Here is a 21,996-nt window from a genome sequence, read left to right as displayed (position 1 = left end):
TCGTTGAGTTCGTGGAGCACACAGCCGGGGACACCATCAGGTCCCATGGATGCTGTGTTTTTGCTTTGGAGAGAGCAGTTCTCACTTGGGCGTTGGAGATGTTTGGGGGCTGCAATCGCTTGGTATAGATATCTCTCCTTTTGGGGGTGGAAGAAGTTTGCACTGAACCTGTCAGCCAGTATGTTGGCAGTGTCTGTAGGATCAGTAATCTTCACATCATTTTGAACTAGTTCTGAGCATATCTGGGAGTTTCCTCCCAGGTTTCTAACATAGCTAAAGAAGGCCTTATGATTGTCTTTTGAGTCTTTAGCTATTTTTCTCTCAAAATTTGCTTTGGATGATTTTATGAGAGCTCTTAGTTTTTACTTATAGTGATCAAGGGTGTCTTACCTTTTAAGGATTTTGCTCTATCTTGTAGTAGCTTCCTCCTTTTGTTGTAGAGTTTGTTTATGGCTGGGGTCCACCAGACTGGACGCTTGCCTTTGGTACAAAGAGTCTTTGTTTTGCTTGGGATTGCCTTATCCATGCAGTCCTGCAGGTGCTGGTAGAAGGCATTTGTAAGTGATTCAGCGGCTTGAGTACTGTTTTCCGCTCGGGGCCTTAAAGGAGACCACACTAGTCTTTAGAAGTGTGAAGTCGGCTTCGAGAAGTTCTTTACTGTGGTCTTTTATTTCAGGTGGGGTGGGATGAGGACCTCCAGCGAGATTAGTTTGTGATCTGATCTCACCAGTGAGGGGTATACTTCGGTGTTGAACATTGTGCTCCCATGTTCGTGATGATGAGATCAAGTATGTTTTCTCCTCTTGTGGGGATGGTGACTAGTTGTTCCATGGCATTTGAGTTTATGAATTCCAGGAATTTTGGGCTAGGGTGTTTGGGCTTGAGTAGTGTTCCCAGTCTATATTAGGGTAATTGAAGTCACCTAGTATGATGGTGTTTGGTGATACATTTATCCCCTCTAGTGTTTTCAGGAAGGCCATGTGAGGTTCCTGAGTTTGTGAGGGTGGCCTGTAACATGCTACAATTTGCAGAGCAGTCTTGCCTATGGTTAATTGCACCTGGATGGTCTCTGATGCATCGTGCGTTGCCACCAGTCTTGAGGTGTGGGTGTCTTTGATGAATATGGATACCCCCCCTCCTTTCTTGCTATTGTCCGGATTTTGGGGCCGGAACGCATGATAAGAGGTAAAACCTGATAGTGCTGGGGTGCTCTCAGGAGCCTTGAACCAGGTTTCTGTCACTGCACAGACATCGATGTTCTCCATACTGAGAAGGGCCTCGAGTGCGTGCATTTTGAGATTTAGACTTCTGGCCTTGAGCAGCATTACCCTTAGTTTTTTCCTTTTTTGTTCTAGGGTGGTAGGTTTAGAATTTGAGCCTTGCCTAAAAAGGCACTATGGGGTGGCAAGAGCCTTTGCCAATATCCGAATCCCAGGGTGACAGGTGCAAGCTGTCCCTTGAAGCAGCGTGGCTTGTCCAGCATGTCATCCCAGGCAGACAGACATTGGATCCCCTTTGAATGACACCAGAGTTTAAGCCAATTGTTAAAGCTGATCATCTTATCTCTGTATTGTGGCATCATTCTTGGTGAAGGTAGGATATTGCTCAAGGTCAGGGTCATACCTGCCTGGGCTACATAATCAGAGAGCTCCTCAATGTCTCTTTTCATGTAGTCCAAGGAGGTACGACTCAGGTCGTTTACACCAGCGTGGACAATGACTGAGTCGTATTTGTACCTGCTGTTGAGAGACCTGAGTGCTTGCATTATGTGGCGGATTCTAGCGCCCGACAGGCAGCTTACTGTGACCTTCTCCTTACTCAGTCTGGTGAGCGGGACGACAGTGTGTCTGACTATGGAGTCACCAATGACTAGTGTGTCTGGCATTGTGTTTGGCCTTAAGGGCTGTGACTGTTTGACACTCTGACTGTGAGGTCTATGTGTTGCAGGTGTTGTGTTCTGAGGTGGTGGTTGTTTGGGTGTCTGCTTTGGTGGCCTCTGCTGTTTTGGTAGATTTTTGATCAGAGCCGAGTATGTCTTTGTGTGTTTATGTGTATGATTTGAGGTTGTGATGGTACTATGTGAGACTGGGTCTATAGTGTGTGTGGTAACCTTCTCCTCCTGACTGGTCTTGCCAGTCCTATGTTGAGAGAGCTCAGCCTCCAGTTTGGCCGTATAGTTGCATCTCTCGCATGTATTTGTGTTTTGTGGGAGGAGGAGAGGGTTGTCTGTGTACATGAGGCAATTGTAACATTGCCTCAATATTCCCAGGTTCACCAGCTGAGCAGGAGAGGACACTAGCAACTGATCCTCGACATGCTAGAAGGACTAGACAAAAAAACTTTAAAAGAGATTCGGGGATGTGGGTGACCGAGAAATGGGGTTTGCCTTTTGGGGTGCTATCTATAAGAGTGCCGTATCAAGGTAATAAGTACTGTAGGAGCAAGTGCTAGGTTTAACAGATAGAGAAAAGTCTACTTGGAGTCAAGTAGAGATGATCTTTTTAGGTATTAGAGAAAGTGCTAGAAACAGGGATGCTTAAAGGTAAGATTGAAAAGAATGCACTCTGCAGTGTGCACTAGAGAAGTTAGATATCATAGTAGGTAACTTGAGTTTTACCTGTTTAAAAAGTTAAGGTTTAGTGGAGAGTTACTATTTTTAAAACAGCAAGATGGACTGAAAGGGGTGGTTACTTTTGTATTTTGGTACTATGAAATACTGTAGGATGGCCAATAAATTTAAATAATTGAAGGGGTGGGATTTCAAAAGTGATGGTTTTGTGATTACTCACATAAGCCAGTGAAAGTAGAGAGAAATGAGATATATGGTCAGATTAACATAAGAGGCGGGCAACTAGAAAGACAGTGGTATTTAACAAGACAACTTAAATGGGTGGGAGGGAGGGAAAAAATTCTGCCTGACTCAGAACAGAGAGAGCTGTGGTCTCTTTTGAAGTTTTAATATGCTGTTAAAACAGAATGCAAGCAAAACACAAGATAAAGAAAACAAACTACAGTATTCAAAATATAGAAAGGCAATACAGAAATACAAAAAATAACACCAAACTAACCTTTCCTTCACAGCAAAGTGTAGCAGACTCTGGATGAGCCTTTCTGGTAAAGCCAAATCAAGGTAATTAAATCCTCAGCTATTTTGATCATTTGTTTTTTAGGCATAGGGGCCTGAGCACGTGGCTCATGCATCTGTTTTTTAGACAAAGAAGTAGATTTTGGCCTTGTTTTTGATGATGGCGTCGGTTTAATATACAAATGTTGAGGCCTGAAAACACCCTCAGAAGCCAGTGCCTGCTCAGCTGCTCTGGACCCATCCAAGGGAGAGACATTCGTGGGTTCAATACTTGCAGAATCTCGTGGTATACCGAACTCCGAATGGGTCTCGGTAGAGGCCTGTGACTCAAAAGTAGCGGGCATCAGGGGCTGTGAAAGTGCCTCACTGAGTACCAGCGAACCAGCGACTGGCTTAGGAGAAGTTTCGTCATCAGTTTTGGACCTCGATGGTCTGTCTCTGTCTGTTTCCTTGCGTTTTTTGTGAACTCTAGTAGTCGGATTGCTAACTGACGACATTTCAGGATAGTTAAATCATGAACCAAAATATTTAGAAGCAAAAATATACCAACGCTTAACAGTGCATTGGTTAAATTTAGCACAAAACCAACAGCAAGGCACATTGTGATCAGGGCCTAGGCAAGGAATAGAGTACAAATGAAAATCCTTATGAGGTATTTGCTTCCCACAAGTAATGCAGTTATTAACTTTTACTGACATCACTAAGGAGCAAGAAAAAGTTTCCCCAATGTGGTACTTAGCTTTAGTTTGAAGACTTCGGTTCTGAAACTCGAAAACAAAAATTACACAAGTCGGCCGACCGGCACTTGCGAACTGCTTCTGCTTCGGGCACAGTGCGGCAAGAAAGACTGATTAAAATGGCGTCAGCTGCATGTTTTATACCCCTGACGGCCTGACGTCATGGAAGAGGAGACAGCAATTGACGCAGGACCCAAAACTTTGTTATTCAGGCCGACTGAGGGCAACCTGCCAGCAAATTACCTAAATGTAATGACTGCAACAGTGAAACACGAAGAACATCACACTGTCTTACTGGCTTTTGGGTAGTAGTGCCCTGTTATCCTCCTTTGGTTGTCTACTACAGTTCAGAGTGCCTATCACTGCCCGTCTGTGGGTGTGATGGGCCACTCACCTGGCAGTGCAGGAACTACCTTACAAAACCAGACAGGACCCTTTCATTTTTTTTTTTTTTTATCTCCAACAGGAAAAGATGATGGAAACACAAGCTTAGTGAATACCTCTTGTTCCAATACTGAAAACCACACAGATGCACACACACAAAAACAGCAGACACAAAGCAGCTCTCACAGTAACCCAAACACCAGACTATGTATATAAAACAGGCAATGGTGGGTACTGCCAGTAAGGCAGCGAATTCTATGAACAGCTACTGTTACAGGTAAGTAGGACTATACTACATTCAACAAACACATGGTCTTACTGGCATTCGGACAGATTGCCAAAGCTCACCCAACCTAGCAGGAGGAAGGATAAGGGTCCAGAATACCCTGGAAAATGGTCCTAGTCTGCTCTGGATTTAGAGAAGGCATCCAGCTTGTAGTATTTTGTGAAAGTACTGAGAAAGGACCAAGTTGCCTCCTCTAGAATACATTTTGAGTCCACTTCTTTCCAATACTACACTGAGGAGGCAAAGGCCCTGGTAGAATGTGCATTTACCTTGCATGATTCACCTCGCAATGATGAATGTATCAAAAGACAACACCAGAGGGCAACCACCTTGCAATTGTTTTCATAGAGACAGACTGACCCTTCTTTGCTCCTGTATAGGAAATAAAAAGGCTTTCAACTTTCCTGGAGGATTTCATTCTGTCAAGGTAGTATCCGAACTGCTGGTGTAAATGCATGGTATGAAGTATCCTTTCTCCCATTTACAAAGATTCTGGGAAGAACACAGGGAGGTTGATGTAACAAAATGAATTCAGACACCATTCTGACATGAAAAAAGGGTTAGTGCATAAAATAACCCTATCTCAGTAGAAAGGTTATCTCACCAAGACAGCTTACAGCTCAAAGACTTGTCTTGCAGACATCAGAGCGAAAAGCAAAACAATTTTCCATACTAAGAGTTCTAGAAAAGCCTGAGCAGCAGGTTCAAAAGTTGATAAACTCAATTTTTCCAGAACAGAGCTGACATCCTACAAAGTAGGAATATGCTCACAAGGGGGTCTCACATACAACTCCTTTCAAGAATTGTTTTACCAAAAGAAAAGAGGTGGGATCCACTGGCAGACAAGTGGAGATGTAAATGTACCTTAATGGATGCATATGATTAGCCATCTTGAAGTAGCTCACACACATATTTCAAAACCAGAGGGATGTAAACCTCAAGAAACCCTCTGTTCTCACTTAGGCACCACTTTCAAAACCTCATCCACTTGTAGGTTCATAGGTATGTACTAGGCCAATGGCCCTGGAGCCTTTACAAGCCTAGCCCTGGCATCATGTTGCCGTTAGTTCCCGGTGTCTCTATCAAGTAGAGCCAGTGGAGTGATCCTCGGGGTGAACTTTCTATTTCCCATCCACTCATCAAGATTTCTCTTGAAAAGGGCCAGTGAGGTGCTCTGCTTGACATGTATGGGAAGTGTATTCCAGAGCGTGGTCAGTCTCTGAGTTAATGAACCTGTCCCTCCAGCATGTTCTGTTGATTGTGGTAATGAGGTTGAGGTCCCTGGAGCATGTGGTGTGGACTTTGTGGTAAATATAAGTTTTTCTAGTAGAAGTTTTTTTGGCCTCCTTTAACACCTGCTGCACATTCTCATGAAATAAGTACCTAAACAGAGTCAAGACTGAATCATTCAGGCTGTCAGTAGTTGCTGCAAATTGGGATGCACAAGTTACCTCTGAGTCTGAGTAAGCAAATCCAGAGTGGAAAGAAATCTGTGGAAACTGCTCTTGGCCAATACTGCATTAAGGGAGAACCCAGACTGCCTGGGCCAATAGGGGGTTACCACAAGACCTTTGGCATTTCTCTCTGAATCTTCAGAAGTACCTTGAGAATCAGTGGAAAGGCTGGACATGTATACAAGAAGAGAACAGATCTATATGAAGCATTTCCCACATCTGGACTAGATCCTGGAACAACGCTGCCTGGAGTTGCCACTTATGCAGGTCTGCCCAGGATCTGTTTATTCTGCCTGCCACATTTTGTTCTGATGGGATGTATGATGCCTGAAGAGTCACAGAATGCTGTAAAGCCACCTCCCTGACCATCACTAACTGGCATAGAAGATATGACCTTGTACCCCCTTATTTGTTGACGTACCATATCACTGGGTGTTGTCCATAACCACAAGAAAAGGACCTGGAGTCCACAGGTTGAAGGACTTTTAAGGCGTGGATCACCACTAACACTTCCTGGATACTGATGCTCTTCCATGCATCCTTGGGACTACAGGTGGCCTGTAACTGCACTCCCACTGACATAGGTCCCCAAGCAAAATTAGACAAATCTGTCCGGACAGACAGATTCAGAACAGGTGGAAACAAGGACGTCCTGGATTGATCCTCAACTGTGGTCTCCACCACTGTAACTTTCATCTGATAGACAGCACTGGCAACTGGGATTCCTGGGAATGTAGGTACTGGGTCCAACAATTTCATACATACCACTGAATATTTCTCATCTGGAGATGGGCCAGTGATATCATGAGAATCAAGAATGCCATCTGTCCTAGAATTTTTAGGAAGTCTCTTGTCAGGCTGATGCTCTTCCTGGAGAATTTTTGAAACTTCTTCTGGTAGGACAGGACCTTGTCTTCAAGAAGAAAGACCATTCTTTTGTCAGTGTCAATTAAGCACCCCAGGAAGATGAGTCTTTGTGAGGGTGTCAGCCATAACATCTGAAGTTTCGATTTGAACCCTCTGTGGAAGAGTAAGGTCAAGCCCTTCTTAAGGGATTCCAAACACCTGGAAGCAGACTCTGCACAAATCAGCATGTTGTCCAAGTAAGAAAAAAAAATTGAATGTTAGGAGTCCAGAAGTGGGTCACCACCAGAACAAGGCATTTCTTAAATACTCAGGGTACAGTAGATAGCCCAAAGGACAATGCAGATAACTGACAAATCAAACAACAAATCTCAAATATCTACTAAAGCGATAAGCAATGGGGATATGATGACATGGGTTTATTTCACCTAATCTAATTTTCACTTACCAGAAACTGAAAAGGATGAGACGACTTTGTCAAAAACAAACACTCAGATCACTGCAATTTCATTCTGGGAAAAGAACCACTTGGCCACCAAGACAAAATAAAAGAATTGAAGCAAATCAAACTCACCCAAGTGGGAGGCTTTGCCTCCCCACATTCCTCCTAACTAAATATGCCAATTCTGAGATCGCACTAAAGTGAAAAGGACAAAGTTCACCATGGTGGCCAAGTGTTTCCTTTCCCAGAGTAAAATTCCAGTGATCGGACCGTTCGTAAATAACAGTTCAGCAAAGTCATCTTGTCCTTTTAATTTTCAGGTAAGCGACAATTTGATCATGTAAAGGGGATCTGATGACGCATCCTTCAAGTCTAGGGTCACTGTGAAGCAGTGGTCAAGCAAAAAAAGAAGCACTGACTGTAAGTTGAGCATCTTGAACTTGGAGACCATGCCAAAAGTATTTAGAAAGGATAGGTCCACACTGGTTTCCACAAAAACACTTTTTGGTTTGGAAAATCTTTCTGTCACAGCCCCCGGCTAAAAACCATGTGCACTCTATCTTATTTTGCCCTCCCGGGAATCGCAGTCCAACATGAAGCCCTAACAGTCACTCTCTTCAAGCTTTTCTGGACTCAGGTAAAAAGGAACTGTTGCTGATAATTGAAGAAACCTTCCGAAAAGTTTAGAAATAACTTGTAGAACAGAATGCAGAAGGAATCACCACTGGAAAGCACCACTCTGCTATAATCCAAAAAACGTCTTTTATTGTGATACAAATAAAATAAAATAAGCGCTTTCGCGTAGTGAAACTACGCTTCTTCAGATGTGTTTTTACTAAAAAGAACTCATTATTTTATACAAACTTTTGGCGTTCAAACCAGATGATTATTCAATTAACCTAAATACATTGTTAGTTATTTAAAGTGCTCAGTACATTTTAGTTACTCTAGGTAACTAGAAAATTACTTAAAGAACATTGTTTAATGGTGCTGTAAATATAACAGTATTTCATGCTTCAACTTGTTCTGTAGCTCATTTTATAAGATGTTACTTAACTAACGATTTACACAGTGATTCATTTCATCATTTATCCAAAACTTTAAAAACTTGGAAACATGTAGAACCTGTACTTTATACATAATGAATATAATTGATAAATAAATAATCTGTGGAATACATATATTCTGATAATCTATGAAATACATATGTTCTAATAAGGTAGTGCTATACTACAACTGTAAACGTAAATACAATTCAGATCTGTAAATAGACTATCAAATATGTTTGTTTAATGTCCTATACTAAACAATAAAACAATAAAACATATTGGAGAATATTTAAAGTTGCATAACATTTCTTAAGGGAATTTTAATAAACTAAAAATGTCCTGAATTTAGTGAAATGTATATATTTTTTATTTCATATTTTTTTATTTCATTCACTATTATACTACATTTATAATTGCACTGAGTTAAGAGTTTCTATTTCATCTTTTCATTAAATATATAAAAAAATATATGTATATATAAAAACTGTGTAATCCTAAATTATTGGGTATTTCCTACTGAATATAAATTATGAAATATAAAATATATTCTAAAAACATTATTTTAAAATTAAAACATATTTCATGTATATAATTAATTTCACATATATGGTTATTCACTACATAATGTTTAATATTCAATACTTATATATTTAAAGTATAAAATAAATTCTGTAATAATTATATATTCTGTAATAATTATAACTTTCTATTATTTAATACAGGTTTCACAGATACGAATTGATTAATATGCCAATTCTGAGATCGCACTAAAGTGAAAAGGACAAAGTTCACCGTGGTGGCCAAGTGTTTCCTTTCCCAGAGTAAAATTCCAGTGATCGGACCATTTCTAAAAGTAACAGTTCAGCAAAGTCGTCTTGTCCTTTTAATTTTCAGGTAAGCGACAATTTGATCATGTAAAGGGGATCTGATGACACATCCTTCAAGTCTAGGGTCACTGTGAAGCAGTGGTCAAGCAAAAAAAGAAGCACTGACTGTAAGTTGAGCATCTTGAACTTGGAGACCATGACAAAAGTATTCAGAAAGGATAGGTCCACACTGGTTTCCACAACAACTCTTTTTGGTTTGGAAAATCTTTCTGTCACAGCCCCCGGCTAAAAACCATGTGCACTCTATCTTATTTTGCCCCCCCCCCCCGGGAATCACAGTCCAACATGAAGCCCTAACAGTCACTCTCATCAAGCTTTTCTGGACTCACTGTGAACCAAAGATTCTCCCTGTTAATTCTATCTTCCATCTTCCAATTCAATTAGTTTCTGTTGGATAGACGCTTGTTGCACCGTTCTTTTTCAGTAACGTCCCTTTAAGTTCAGCATTCTCCCTCTGTAGTACTGTTATATCCTCTAAGTGTTGGGGGATAGTATCCTTAATCTGTTGTACCCTTCTGTCCTTTGACATAGTCCTGTGAAGTACCACTAATTTTGAATATGTTTCTATACATTTTGTCAGTCTTTCCCTCCAAAGTATCTTATGGCTCCTGGCTCTTCTTCTCCAATTGCAATCACTGTTCCATACTTGCTGCCATGCGGACAGGGTACCCATATTGCTGTGGGGTCTTTTATTTTATCAGCTGTATATTATCTTGTTTTGCATCCTTTCTGTCCAATTTCCACACCACCCTGAGTAATCAATCTTCAATGAAAATGGTATGAAAGGAGAAATCAAATGTAATATTCTTACCCTGAGGGGAGCAACATCTAATGGGCACTGACAAGACAACAGCTCATGGTTGCTCCACTATACCAGACGTTCCCAGGACCAACATTTTTAAATAGCAATATAGACCAATTCATTTTCATCTGTATGTGTACTTAATGCACTGGGTTTTTTTTGCCATTTTAATTTGGAAACCATGCTGTCTTCACAGAGGAGAAACTTCACAGCACTAGTGAGGCTATACAGCTTGTTCAAAGATAAAAGGAATAAAGTTATGATAGCTTTATCTACATTCCAAACATTAAACATATTTACCGACTACAGCTGTACAATAAACATATTCCAAGTGTAACTTCAAAGTTTCAGTATAATGTCACAGTATTACGGTATAACAGGGCACACAATTTCTACCAGTTGTTTACCAATGAGGTAGCATACATGAAATAAAATGGCTGAATGTACAGAAAATACAAACTCATCTGCAACACAACACTAACTACTGAAGATACGCCACATGCATACTTACAAAATACATATTTAAGGCCATCCTGGAAGTGTTTAATTTGAACTGCCAGTGACATGAACTGCCACAGCGCACGACCTGAATGTGCGACAGATTTTTGTACTGAAGCACATGTCTCAACAGTTGATAAGACAGATGGATGGAGCCTGCGGGTGGAACAGGGGTAGGAAGGATGGTACATAGCTGTCATAAAGGGTAGCAGCATACATGATTACAACTGATATTACTGAACAACTGTATCCATCAGGAAGAAAAAAATTATATGCAGGCACTTGGAAAACATTCTCTGATAGACTGACCCAAGCAGAACATACAACAATCTGTGGCTTTCATTTGGCAATGACCATGTCTAACAAAGCCACAGACATGACAAGCTCTGAGGCCTCCACTGTAAAGAAGAAAGGTTGGGCTCACTGACAAACTGTACATCAAAATAAAATAAAACAAAAGATGTTATGAATGCAAAGCAAGGAATGTGGTCAAATTACAAATCACAGAATGCATGAAAGACTGCAACAATGCCAGCCTATATTTCTCCACATAGGTTTAGCAGGAAGTGTATGTATTAAAATGTCATAACACTGCATTGTGAAATGATATTTACACACAGTAACTGGTGGTACCTTCTGAATACTTCCTTCAAGAAAGAAGCCCAGAAAGACTTAAAAAAAGAAATTAAATGAAAACGTCTCGAGTACTAGATTATGTGCTTGGTACATAAGTTGAACTATAAACAACATGGCTTTTCAGCTTGGATCATATTCAAGGCTGCCAAATGAAGAATGGTTTACTACTCAAATTCTGCAAGTCTGCCATCCTCTCAGGTACATTCTATGGGTATCTACTGCAGTCACAAGAAAACACTTTGATTGAACAATACTGATTCACCTACTACTCAGCCTCTCTTAAGGGTCACCCCCAACAGGAAAGGAGGGGTGCGGACACACAACATTTCCTATCAGTAACTTTGAGTTACAATCTTGTAAATGTAATGGAAGGTCCACAAGTCAAAGTCAAGCAGTAACTGGGCTTGTACTTACCAGGTTGTGGATGGTGATTCATTACTGGGGCAAAGCAGAAATTCTTTAAGATTCCAAGAGCAGAATAAGTTATATCTTACACTTATTTCATTGAATTGCACTTCTGTAACACTTATAATTGTGCTATACATTTAATCTACTACATTTGGCACTGTTATAAAGATTTTTTTACAGTGTCACTGCATTTATGCACTGTTTTACACTGTTTTAACTGTATTTCACATTGCCAGATACTATTTCATTACTCTAATTGCATGTTTATTGAATTACTTAACTGTAAACTGCTTTTTCATACTGACAATTGTATTTTCTGTTTGTGACTGCTCTATCTGTGCCTTTCTGTGCTTTTTTGAGGTTTCTATGTTCTAGTCAGGTATCATATAACTGATTTGTTTGCAGTTAAAAGCATTCTCTAGAGTCTCTTTGTTCCTTTATCTGTTTAAAACTTTCATTTAGTGGCTACAGCTAGTAGCTGTAATAGTGTGCATTACTATAATTGCATTTTTATTGAATTATTAAACTGTAAACTGTTTTTTTCATACTGAGACTTGCATTTTCTGTTTGTGAGCGTTCTTTCCTTGTATTTATCGCAAGGTTTCGGTGTTCTTCTCAGGTTGCATAATCTTGACAGAGGCCTGCTGTTGTCAAGGCCTGGTAATTTTGTTTGCTGAGTTTCCTGTGTTTCTGGCAGCCATTTTCTGCTGACAGTGTGTTGTCTTCATTATTATTGAGAGTAACAGGGTTTCCTGACCTTCTGTAGCATGAGTGATTGGGTAAAAGCAGGAGCTAGTAGGACTGAATAGTAATTTGAGCTCCTTGGTATATAAACCCTGTCTCTGCACAGGGCTGTGCTTGTATTTACCAGGATGTGGATGGTGATTCATTACTGAGGCTAAGCAGAAATTCCTTAAGATTCCAAGAGCAGAAGAAGTTATATCTTCCACTTATTTCATTGAACTGCACTCCTGTGACACTTATAATTGTGCTACATAGTTAATCTATTACATTTTGCATTGTTATAAAGTTTTTTACCGTTTCACTGCATTTATGTATAATGTTTTAACTGTATTTCTCATTGCTAGATACTGTTTCATTACTCTAATTGCATGTTTATTGAAACTTAACTGTAAACTGCTTTTTCATACTGAGAGTTGTATTTTCTGTTTGTGAGTGCTCTATCTGTGCCTTTCTGAGCATTTTTGAGGTTTCTGTGTTCTACTCAGGTATCATATAACTGATTTGTTTGCAGTTAAAAACATTCTCTAGAGTTTCCTTGCTCCTTTATCTGTTTAAAACTTTCATTCAGTGGCTACAGCTAGTAGCTGTAATAGTTTCCCACTCACCCTGTCTATTGCTGTCTTGTTCTTATTCTTGGTGGCTTTGCAGTTGCCTGCCCATACTGTATATTTGATCTGGGACATTCCTTCCAGTCTAGCGTCATTAGTTCATTCTACCTAATAGAGAAAGAACATCTGAGAAGGCTGACCCACTTAGATTCTTAACCTTGAATTACCTTCTGTTCAAGCTTTTTCCTTTTCTACTTTACTAAAAAAAAAAAAAAAAAAATTCTAAGCTTGTTTCCCCCTTTTCCTCTAACTAGTCTAGTCCTGATACAGATCTGCTGCATCCATGACTATTTGCAAGCTTCTGAGCCCCCCAAGCCTTTCTGTGCTGGTGGAAAGCCTTCTAGCTTATCAGTGGGAATGGTAAGCACTAGGTAGCCTATGTACCACAAGAGGAGTGGTTCCTGGCCCAGAAATTGTAGTTTATTATCCATCTGGACAGTTTTTCCATCTCTCTCAACTTTCTGGTTTAAAAGCCTGCATTCACGCTGGTTTCCCGCCTTTCCCAGATACAGACTTGCTGTATGCAGGACTGTTTGTAAGCTTCTGAATGGTGCCAGAGTCTGCTCTTCAAATTTTCCCTTAGATCTGCTAGTTCTCTCCTCTCCTGAACATGTACTAGCTTATTAGTCTAGCATTTTACCAGACTTCTCATAGCAATTATTGTAGCACGCAAGAGTACTACCAGTACTAAACATTCTACAAGGAAACAGATCCAGTACTTATTATCAAGGTCTGTTTCCTGTGCTTTCTCTTATTAACCTGGTGAACTTGGGCATCCTAAGGCAATGCAGCAACTGCCTCGTGTACACCAACAACCCTCTCCTCTTACCTTCCAACACTCAGACTTGCCAGAGATGCACTTATATATCCAAACTGGAAGACAAGCACTCTCCAGCCAAGACAGGAATAGCTGGTCAAGAGGAGGAGGTCAACACTTGCACCACACCACATGGAACACATAGCCCTCCAGAACACACACCATCAATGCCTTCACATAAAAACACAAACCACACACCCACCTTCACGGAGGCTCTCAATAAAAATCTACGCAAGCAGCAGAGACCTCCAAGGCAGAAACGCACTCGACCACCACAACACAACACTAATCACGAGACACATAACTCCCCTAAACCGTGTGCCACTCCACCAATGTCCCTAAGGCAAAACAGCATGTCCAACACACTAGTCATAGGTGACTCGATAGTGAGGCATACTGATGTTCCACTCACTAGATTGAATAAGGAGAAAGTAATACTCAGCTGCCTGTCAGGGGCCAGGATCTGCCACATAAAGCATGCACTCAGGTCCCTCAATAACAGGTACAAATATGACTCTGTCACTGTACATGATGGTGTGAATGATCCGCGTACCTCCCTGGACTACATGAAAAGAGATATGGAGGAGCTCTTGGATTATGTAACCCAGGTAGGTATGACCCTAGCCCTGAGCAGCATCCTACCATCACCCAGAATGATACTACAGTACAAGCAGAAAATGACTGATTACAACAAATGGCTAAGTTTCTGGTGTCCTTCTAAGGGGATCCAGTATCTGTCCGCCTGGGATGACATGATTGACAAACAGACAGCTTTGCCAGAGATGGCCTGCATCTGTCACCCCTGGGCTTCCAGATACTGGCCAAGGCTCTTGCCACCCCTATAGTGCCTTTTTAGGCAGTGATCCAAAGACCAAATTACCACCGTAACAGCTACAAACAAATGCAATCTGAGGGTCATGCTGCTCAACACTAGAAGTCTAAATCTCAAAATGCACTCACTCGAAGCACTTCTTAAAGTGGAGAACATCGACATTTGTGCTGTAACAGAGACCTGGTTCAAGGCATCAGAAAGCACTCCTGCACTACCAGGCTATAAAACTCATTCCACACCTTTCGGCCCCAGAACTTGGGCCAAAGCTCCAAAGGCATTGGTGTTTCCATATTAATAAAGGATGCGCACACCTCCAGACTGGTAGCCCAATATAATGCATCAGAGATACTTCAGGTGCAGCTAACATTGGGTAAGACAGTGATTCAGGTCGTAGCCTGCTATAGGCCCCCAACCATGTCCCAAGACTCACACTCCATGTTCCTAAGCACCCTGGAGAATATTAGGGTCCAACCTAACACTCTCTTACTAGGCGACTTCAATTACTGCTCCATTAACTGGGTAAACTACTCATGTACCAGTACACTTGCCCAAAGTTTCCTGGAGTTCATTAATTCCAATGCCCTGGACCAGCTCGTTTTTACTCCCACTAGAGGTAGCAACATCCTTGACCTGGTCATTACTAACATGGACAACCGTTGCTCTACACCAATAGTCAGCTCCTCCCTGGTAAAATCTGACCACAAACTAATCAACTTGGAAATCTAAATCCCTCCCACCCCTCGTGGAGGTAACCACCATGAAAAACTTTTCCAAAACCAACTTTGAGTTCCTAAAAACAGAGGTAACTGACTTCACTGCACCCATGCAAATGGAGAATAGTTGCGTGACCGCAGAAACATACACCAATGCACTGTATGAACACATACACAAATGCATGGATCTCGCAATACCCAATAGAACCAAGATGCTCTCCTCCAAAAAAAGGAAGCCAATCTGGTGGTCCCCTGCCATAAACAAATTCTACAACAGGAGGAGGAAACTGATGCAGAATAAGGTGAATTCCCAAGATTGGAAAAACTCCCTTATCAGCCTCAATAAAAAGTTGGGATACCTCATCAAATCTTCTAAAGCTAGCTATGAAAAAAGAAATGCAGCAGATAGTGAAGGCAACCACAAGGCCTTCTATAGTTATGTAAAGAATCTTCACGGCAATACCCAGATTTGCTCTGAGCTACTGCACAATGGTACCTCCTTTACCGATCCAACAAATAATGCCAGTATACTGGCTGACAGATTCAGTGCCAACTTTACCCCCCTCCCCAAAGGGCCGATCACAATAGCAGTAGATTGCCAGGCACCCAGTATTACTGCTGCACAGGTTAAACCAGCACTGTCCAAGGTCAAGAATAAAGCTTTTATGGGACCTAACAATATCCCTGGTTGTGTTCTACATAAACTACAGAATGAACTGGCACCTCACCTGTGTGCCCTGTTCAACCACAGCCTCACCTCAAGCTTTGCCCCTATCGAATGGCACACTGCTACAGTCATCCCTCTCCACAAAGGAGGAGTGACTACAGACATTGGGAACTATCGCCCCATTAGCCTGATGAGTCTGATATGCAAAGCTATGGAACGCACCATTATGGATCTAATAAACAAGGATAATAGGGAATCTCCAAACTCTGGATACAACACAGTTTGGTTTTGTGAAGGGTAGATAATGCCTGCTCAACTTGGTCGACTTCTCTGAGTCAGTCACCAGAGCTGTGGATGAAGGCAAGGTACAGCCTATCTTGATCTGGCCAAGGCTTTTGATACCATTCCTCACTCAGGAATCATAGAAAAACTCACTAAGCTTGGCATCAACCCATGTATCACTAGATGGGTTGCAAACTGGCTCAGATAGACACCTACAGTGTGAAAGTAGCTGACTCCAAGCCAGACTGCTGACTTGTCACGAGTGGAGTCCCAAAGGGTTTGGTCCTGGGTCCTCTCCTGTTTGGTATCTACTTCTCTGAAGTCCAGGCCAACACGAAGGGACTCTGGCTTACAAAGTTCGCAGACAATTGGAAGTTGGGAGCAATTATTAACTCCCCAAGTGATGCTGACATCCTATAATGGCCTCACTAAGACCAACAACTGGTGTCAGAACCATAGCCTTAAGCTCAATGCCAAAAAATGTGTAGTCATCCCCTTTGGGAAAAACCTTGTTCCCTTGAATTACCACATTGATGGTGGTCCACTGAACACAGAAGGTGCTATAAGAGATCTAGGAACACAGGTTGACAGCAATCTCTCTTTTCATCACCACATTGCTACTATGGTCAGAAAGTCCTTCTATGTGGCACATTTCCTTACTACGGATTTTGCATCCAGGAAGAAAGAGGTCATTGTCTCTCTCTCTCTCTACTCTTCCCTCATTAGGCCAATCATTGAGTACAATGCCACATTTGGCATGTACCTCACTAGATACCTGCAACAACTGAAAAGGCCACAAAAGTACCTCACAAAGAGGATCCCAGGCCTTAAAAACTTGTCCTATATGGACAGACTCAAAAAAACTCCAACTATTCTCTGTGTCATATCACCTTCTTAGAGGTGATCTCTGCTTGACTTACAAAGCCATGCCTGACCCAGCTCTGCTAGAAATGCTACATCTAAAGAAATCCCAATCCCTCCGCACCACATGCTCCAGAGACTTCAACCTCATTACCACAATTAACAGAACATGCTGGAGGGACAGGTTCACCCCGGGGATAACTCCAGTGACTCTACTCAACAGAGGCACTGGGAACTAAGGTTGAGTGGCACTATGCCAGGGTAATCCTATGCCTCGGCTTGTAAAGGCCCCAGGGCCATTAGCCTAGTACACACCTATGAACATACACAGTGCCATACTAATATGAGTTATCCCCTCCATTTTTCATAGCCTCCTTTATCAGCACAGATATAAGTGCGGCATCTAATGTACAAGACTCTCCTAATCATTATACACCGTCAGTCCACAGCTGTAATGGTAGACAAGTTCACACCACTGCATTCTTTCAACTAAAATGATTAACTGGGAAAATTACATCTGTAATTATATTTTTCCGGTTTTAAATGCACATTTTTTTCATTTGTTAATCTGAAGAATTAAAACTATTTTTAACAATTTTTTTTTTACTTACCCACAGAGTCCAGACTACTGGTTTCTTTTCTGCAGATTTCATGCATTACATGTTCTTACCTCTCTTCTCTTGGCCTCATTTCTTCTGTACTTTGTAAAAAGATGGCAGAAGAAGTTGCCGCAACAGCAAGCAACATGGATCAAGGGGCCCTCTTTGCCCAGACTCAGACCTGATGACACTGCTAACACCAGAGTCATGGTTTTGATGAGCAAGGTCCACTTGCCTAAGTAGCCCCTAATGATGAAACCACTCAATATGCTTTTAATCTAAAAATGAAACAGAAAAAAACATTGTTCACATTTTTCAAAGCTCTTCTATACAGACAAAGTAGTTAATTATTAACGCATATAAGCAAACACTTTTCAGAAGCCTTCCATTATAGAAAATCTAAAGGATACAGACACTGAAGGGAGATGAATTAATCTACTCTGAGCTTTTCTAAATTTTCCCTCTTTTAATCTGCTTATCTTTTAGTTCTACCACGTTATTCGTAAAGACTGCATTGTGTGATGGGATCATTATGGTTTAAGTGCTACATTGTCAGGAAGAAAATTCCTTAAGCCGTTAAGGCCTCCCCAGTGATGAAATAGATCACTGCATGAACTAATACCAACACATTATACTCAAGATCATGTCTCATGACCTCAACTGAGAAACGTATTACTACTGATTACTTTTATAAAACAACACTGAGTACATTGCTGCATTCTATAAGCTTCAAACAAGGCTTTTTTTTATACTTGATCTTCTGCACATCAACTATTGACAATACATTCATACAGACACATGCATGCGCACATACTGATATTGTTTATGTGTTGTAGTCAGTCAAGCTACAGTTTGTCACGGAGAAGGAATCGAGATAGTTTAAAAATGTGGGGGTAGAATTCTCCTTTAAGACAGACATGAAAAGTGTGTAAAATGTTTGGGTGGGGAACATTTCAGGGATACTGTGTTACCTGTATTAGTTTCAAGCCATCTGTTATTAAAGACAGAAAGAGCAGCACTGATTTTAAAAAATGAAGAACATTCCCTGTCATTGCTCTTTTTCTCTTCTAGGTTTGTCAGGTCATAAAGGATCATTTCTACAAATTTACACTGTAAGAAAATGTGACAGGCCTTTTTGGAAACGCAACACATCTCTCCATCCACTAGTTTCAGGACTGAAAGTACCTACGAACTTTTGCTTGTTTTTGAAGCTCATCTTTCATGGTTCTCATCAACTGTGACCTGTTTAGGCTCCAGTACCATTGACACTGTTGCTGGGTATGTGACAGGCAACTTTTAAACTGAAGTCTCCTTCAGCATCACCTGTGGTCTCAATGTTCAGACTATAGCCTTTGACATTACCCTGTTTGGCACTGTCACAGAAATCAGATTTCTCAACAAAGCCTTCTGGCAGCTGTTCTGCCTTGTGGCTGGGGCCCTTCCTTTTGGGGCTAGTGTCAAAAACAATTCCATCACCTAGCCCTCTATGTCAGTTTCAGGACCAAAAGGTTTTCCAGCCCTCATGGTATAGGTTGAGCCACTGGCTTTAAGTTTAGGATACTTTACTTCAGACTTGGCCTCAATATTAGCTGTTCTTTACTCTAGCTGGTCAGGTCCTCAAGACTCCTAAGGACTCACAGCTAGTCTAGTACAGTCCCTCAGCCAGCTTGTCACATGGAAGTTGTTTCACCTCTGTGGGAAGCCTTACAGTAATATGTATGCATTCTCAACCAATATCAAATGCATCAATGTACAGATCTGGTCAAGTAGCCATATAGTCACTGCTGTAGTCGGTCTCTGGGAGTGCTGTTACAGGCTGAAGTCCAACCTCTAGTCAGATTTTCAGAGCCAAGTACTCTTTTCCCTTTGGCTAGGCATGTGTCTGCTTACCTTGAACGTCTTCCCACATCCCAAAAATATGCTAGGTGTTTCTAGCTCAGATCACGAAAATCAAATGGAGTCATGGGTTGCAGCACAGACCCTAGCAGGAGCCTAATGGGGAAAAGTTCTGTAGACTAACCACGTAAGGCATTAACTGTGAAGCACGGCATACTCTAGACAGGACAGCATGGACTGCAGATCATGTGCCATGTCAGGGCTGGCCAGTCAATGGTATAAAACATGGCTCTAAGTGATTTGGTCATGTTGACTAATGATGCCAAAAATGGCCATGGGTATTTGCCAATGTTAAGTAGGTTCAGGACTTGGCCATCTCTGTCCTACACCAGAGCCCAGTACTAACGGTGAGAGGGGTCTATATGACTGCATTTGCCAGTGTGTGCTAAGCAGTCCTAAGTCAATAAGCTACTAGCTGAATATAAGTTCACTAAGAGGATGGCAGCGTGGAAGTGGATGACAAAGGTAAGAAGGAAACTGACATCCAGTGTATCCAGGAGACAGGATGGAGGGGTAGTGCAGCAAAGCCACTGGGTGTGGGATCCAGGGGCTACTACTCAGGGAGAGAACAGAATAGAAATGGTGTGGCAACTGTAGTGAGTGAGATTCTCGAAGACTGTCAGGGATATGCTATCAGAATTAGTGAGAGACTCATGGCAATCAGACTCTAGAGTAGAGACAGCGAGTACTCAATGTCACTGTATGTCAAGCAGCAGGGTTGTGATGAGGAGGAAAGGAGTGCATTCAGGGAGCAGTTGAAAGACCTGCTAGATAAACCAGGACACCATTAGTTGATGTTAAAAATGGGAAACATGAATGCTCATATCTAGACAGACAGAACAAGATACGAGGACTGCCTGGGCATGGAAACAGGAATACAGGAGACAGGAGGTGGACCCTGTTTTTCAGAAAATCTCACCAAGATGACACTGGCATATAGAACATTTTTATACAGCATATATCATGGACAGAAGTAGGCTAAAAACTAAAAAAGATAGCTGGGTGTACAAGACCCAGGATAAAAAAGTGCCCAATCCTGGTAAGCACACTGGTGCCAGAACTGGAAATGATGACAGTGTAGAATCCTCAAAATATGAAAATATTCCTAAAATGAAGCAAGGCCAGACCCAGGGAGAGGATGGCCCCCTGTTGTAGAAGGAAGTGGTAGTCCACAAAATCACAAAAAACGACTGGCCAAAGAAAAGCCATAAAGAAGATAAAGTGGACTATTGAGGATAAGAAAGAAATTATGCATTATTACTATTACACAAAGAGCCCAGAATTTCAAGAGACAAGATACACAAAAAGATTAAGAGAGAAATTAGAGAAAATAAAAATACTTCCACAAGAAAAACTGTCAGAAACTTCAAATAAAAATTTGTATTCATTAATGCAATTTGTGAAAAACAGTATACAGATCAAAAAACTATGACCTGTCCGGAAAAAGAAGCATCTGAGGAAGTGCGAAAATATAAACAAAACCTAGTGATTTTTGAAAAGTATAAAAAAGAAATATGGACATGGGAAAGAGATATTTGATATGATGTAATATGTATGCAAAGGAGGAAGCCAAATTAATCACTATAAAGAAGGCAGCCACAAAGATATTCGAAGAGACATATAGGCAAAGGCATCCAGATATGGAACATATCACAATAAAAAAAATATATATCACAAAGAAGGAATGTAGAAAAGAAGATTAGTAAAGTAAAAGTTAATAAAAATAGAAGCTGGAAGTTATGGAGTGCCTGCGAAGTGAAGGATATGATGTAGAAGGTCTAAGACAGGTTACATCACAGCATAATGGAGCGAGTCCCCAAAGTAAGGAGAAACAGGAAGATCAGGAGACATCTGAAGAAGAAATATGGACATGGGAAAGGAAAAGATTTAATATGGTGTAATATTTATGCAAAGGAGAAACCAAAACTAATCAGTAGAAAAAGAGCAGCATCAAAGACTTCTAAAGAGAAATACAGGTAAAGGAATCTGGACATGGAAAACTTTACAATACAAAAAATAAGAAGACTAAGAGGAGAAATAGAAAAGGAGATTAGTAATGGAGAAGTTAAAGAAATAGAAACTGAGGTTATGGAGTACGGGCAAAGTGAAGGATTTAGTGTAGAAAATCTAATTCAGAAAGCACCAAAACAGGAAAGAACAATGGATATCCAAATTATGGGGAAAACAATGGAACAGGAAGCAAGTGGTCAGGGACGATATGAAGATATTTTGGAGCCTTCCACAGAAAACCACTATAAATGTTCACTTGAAGCTGGACAGCAAGGAAAGGAACAGGAAACTGTGAAAACTCTGATGCAGTCAATGTTGAGAAGGGATAGGCCAGTGAGTTCCCATAGGACAGAGCAATGGATGGCAAAGAATGATGCTACAGAACTTTCTATAGAATGCCCAGAGAAAATGGAAAACTAAGAAAATGTGCCTCAG

At 41.1% G+C, this 21,996-nt stretch overlaps 1 protein-coding gene across 4 annotated transcripts in view; it reads right to left on the bottom strand.

The window, feature by feature from the left end:
- Window positions 1-21,996, bottom strand: part of CLCN5 (chloride voltage-gated channel 5) — a 1,034,303-nt gene that overhangs the window by 430,362 nt on the left and 581,945 nt on the right. For all 4 annotated transcript variants that reach the window (XM_044057498.1, XM_044057499.1, XM_044057500.1 and 1 more), the window contains one exon: window positions 17,727-17,933. In XM_044057498.1, the coding sequence (XP_043913433.1) occupies window positions 17,727-17,933 (207 nt within the window). The remainder of the gene's footprint in view (window positions 1-17,726; window positions 17,934-21,996) is intronic.

This window comes from Protopterus annectens, chromosome 15.part0 (genome assembly GCF_019279795.1).
Source record: "Protopterus annectens isolate FY-2018-M chromosome 15.part0, PAN1.0, whole genome shotgun sequence".
Lineage (NCBI taxonomy): Eukaryota > Metazoa > Chordata > Ceratodontiformes > Protopteridae > Protopterus > Protopterus annectens.
This window is presented reverse-complemented; position numbering and strand designations above follow the sequence as displayed.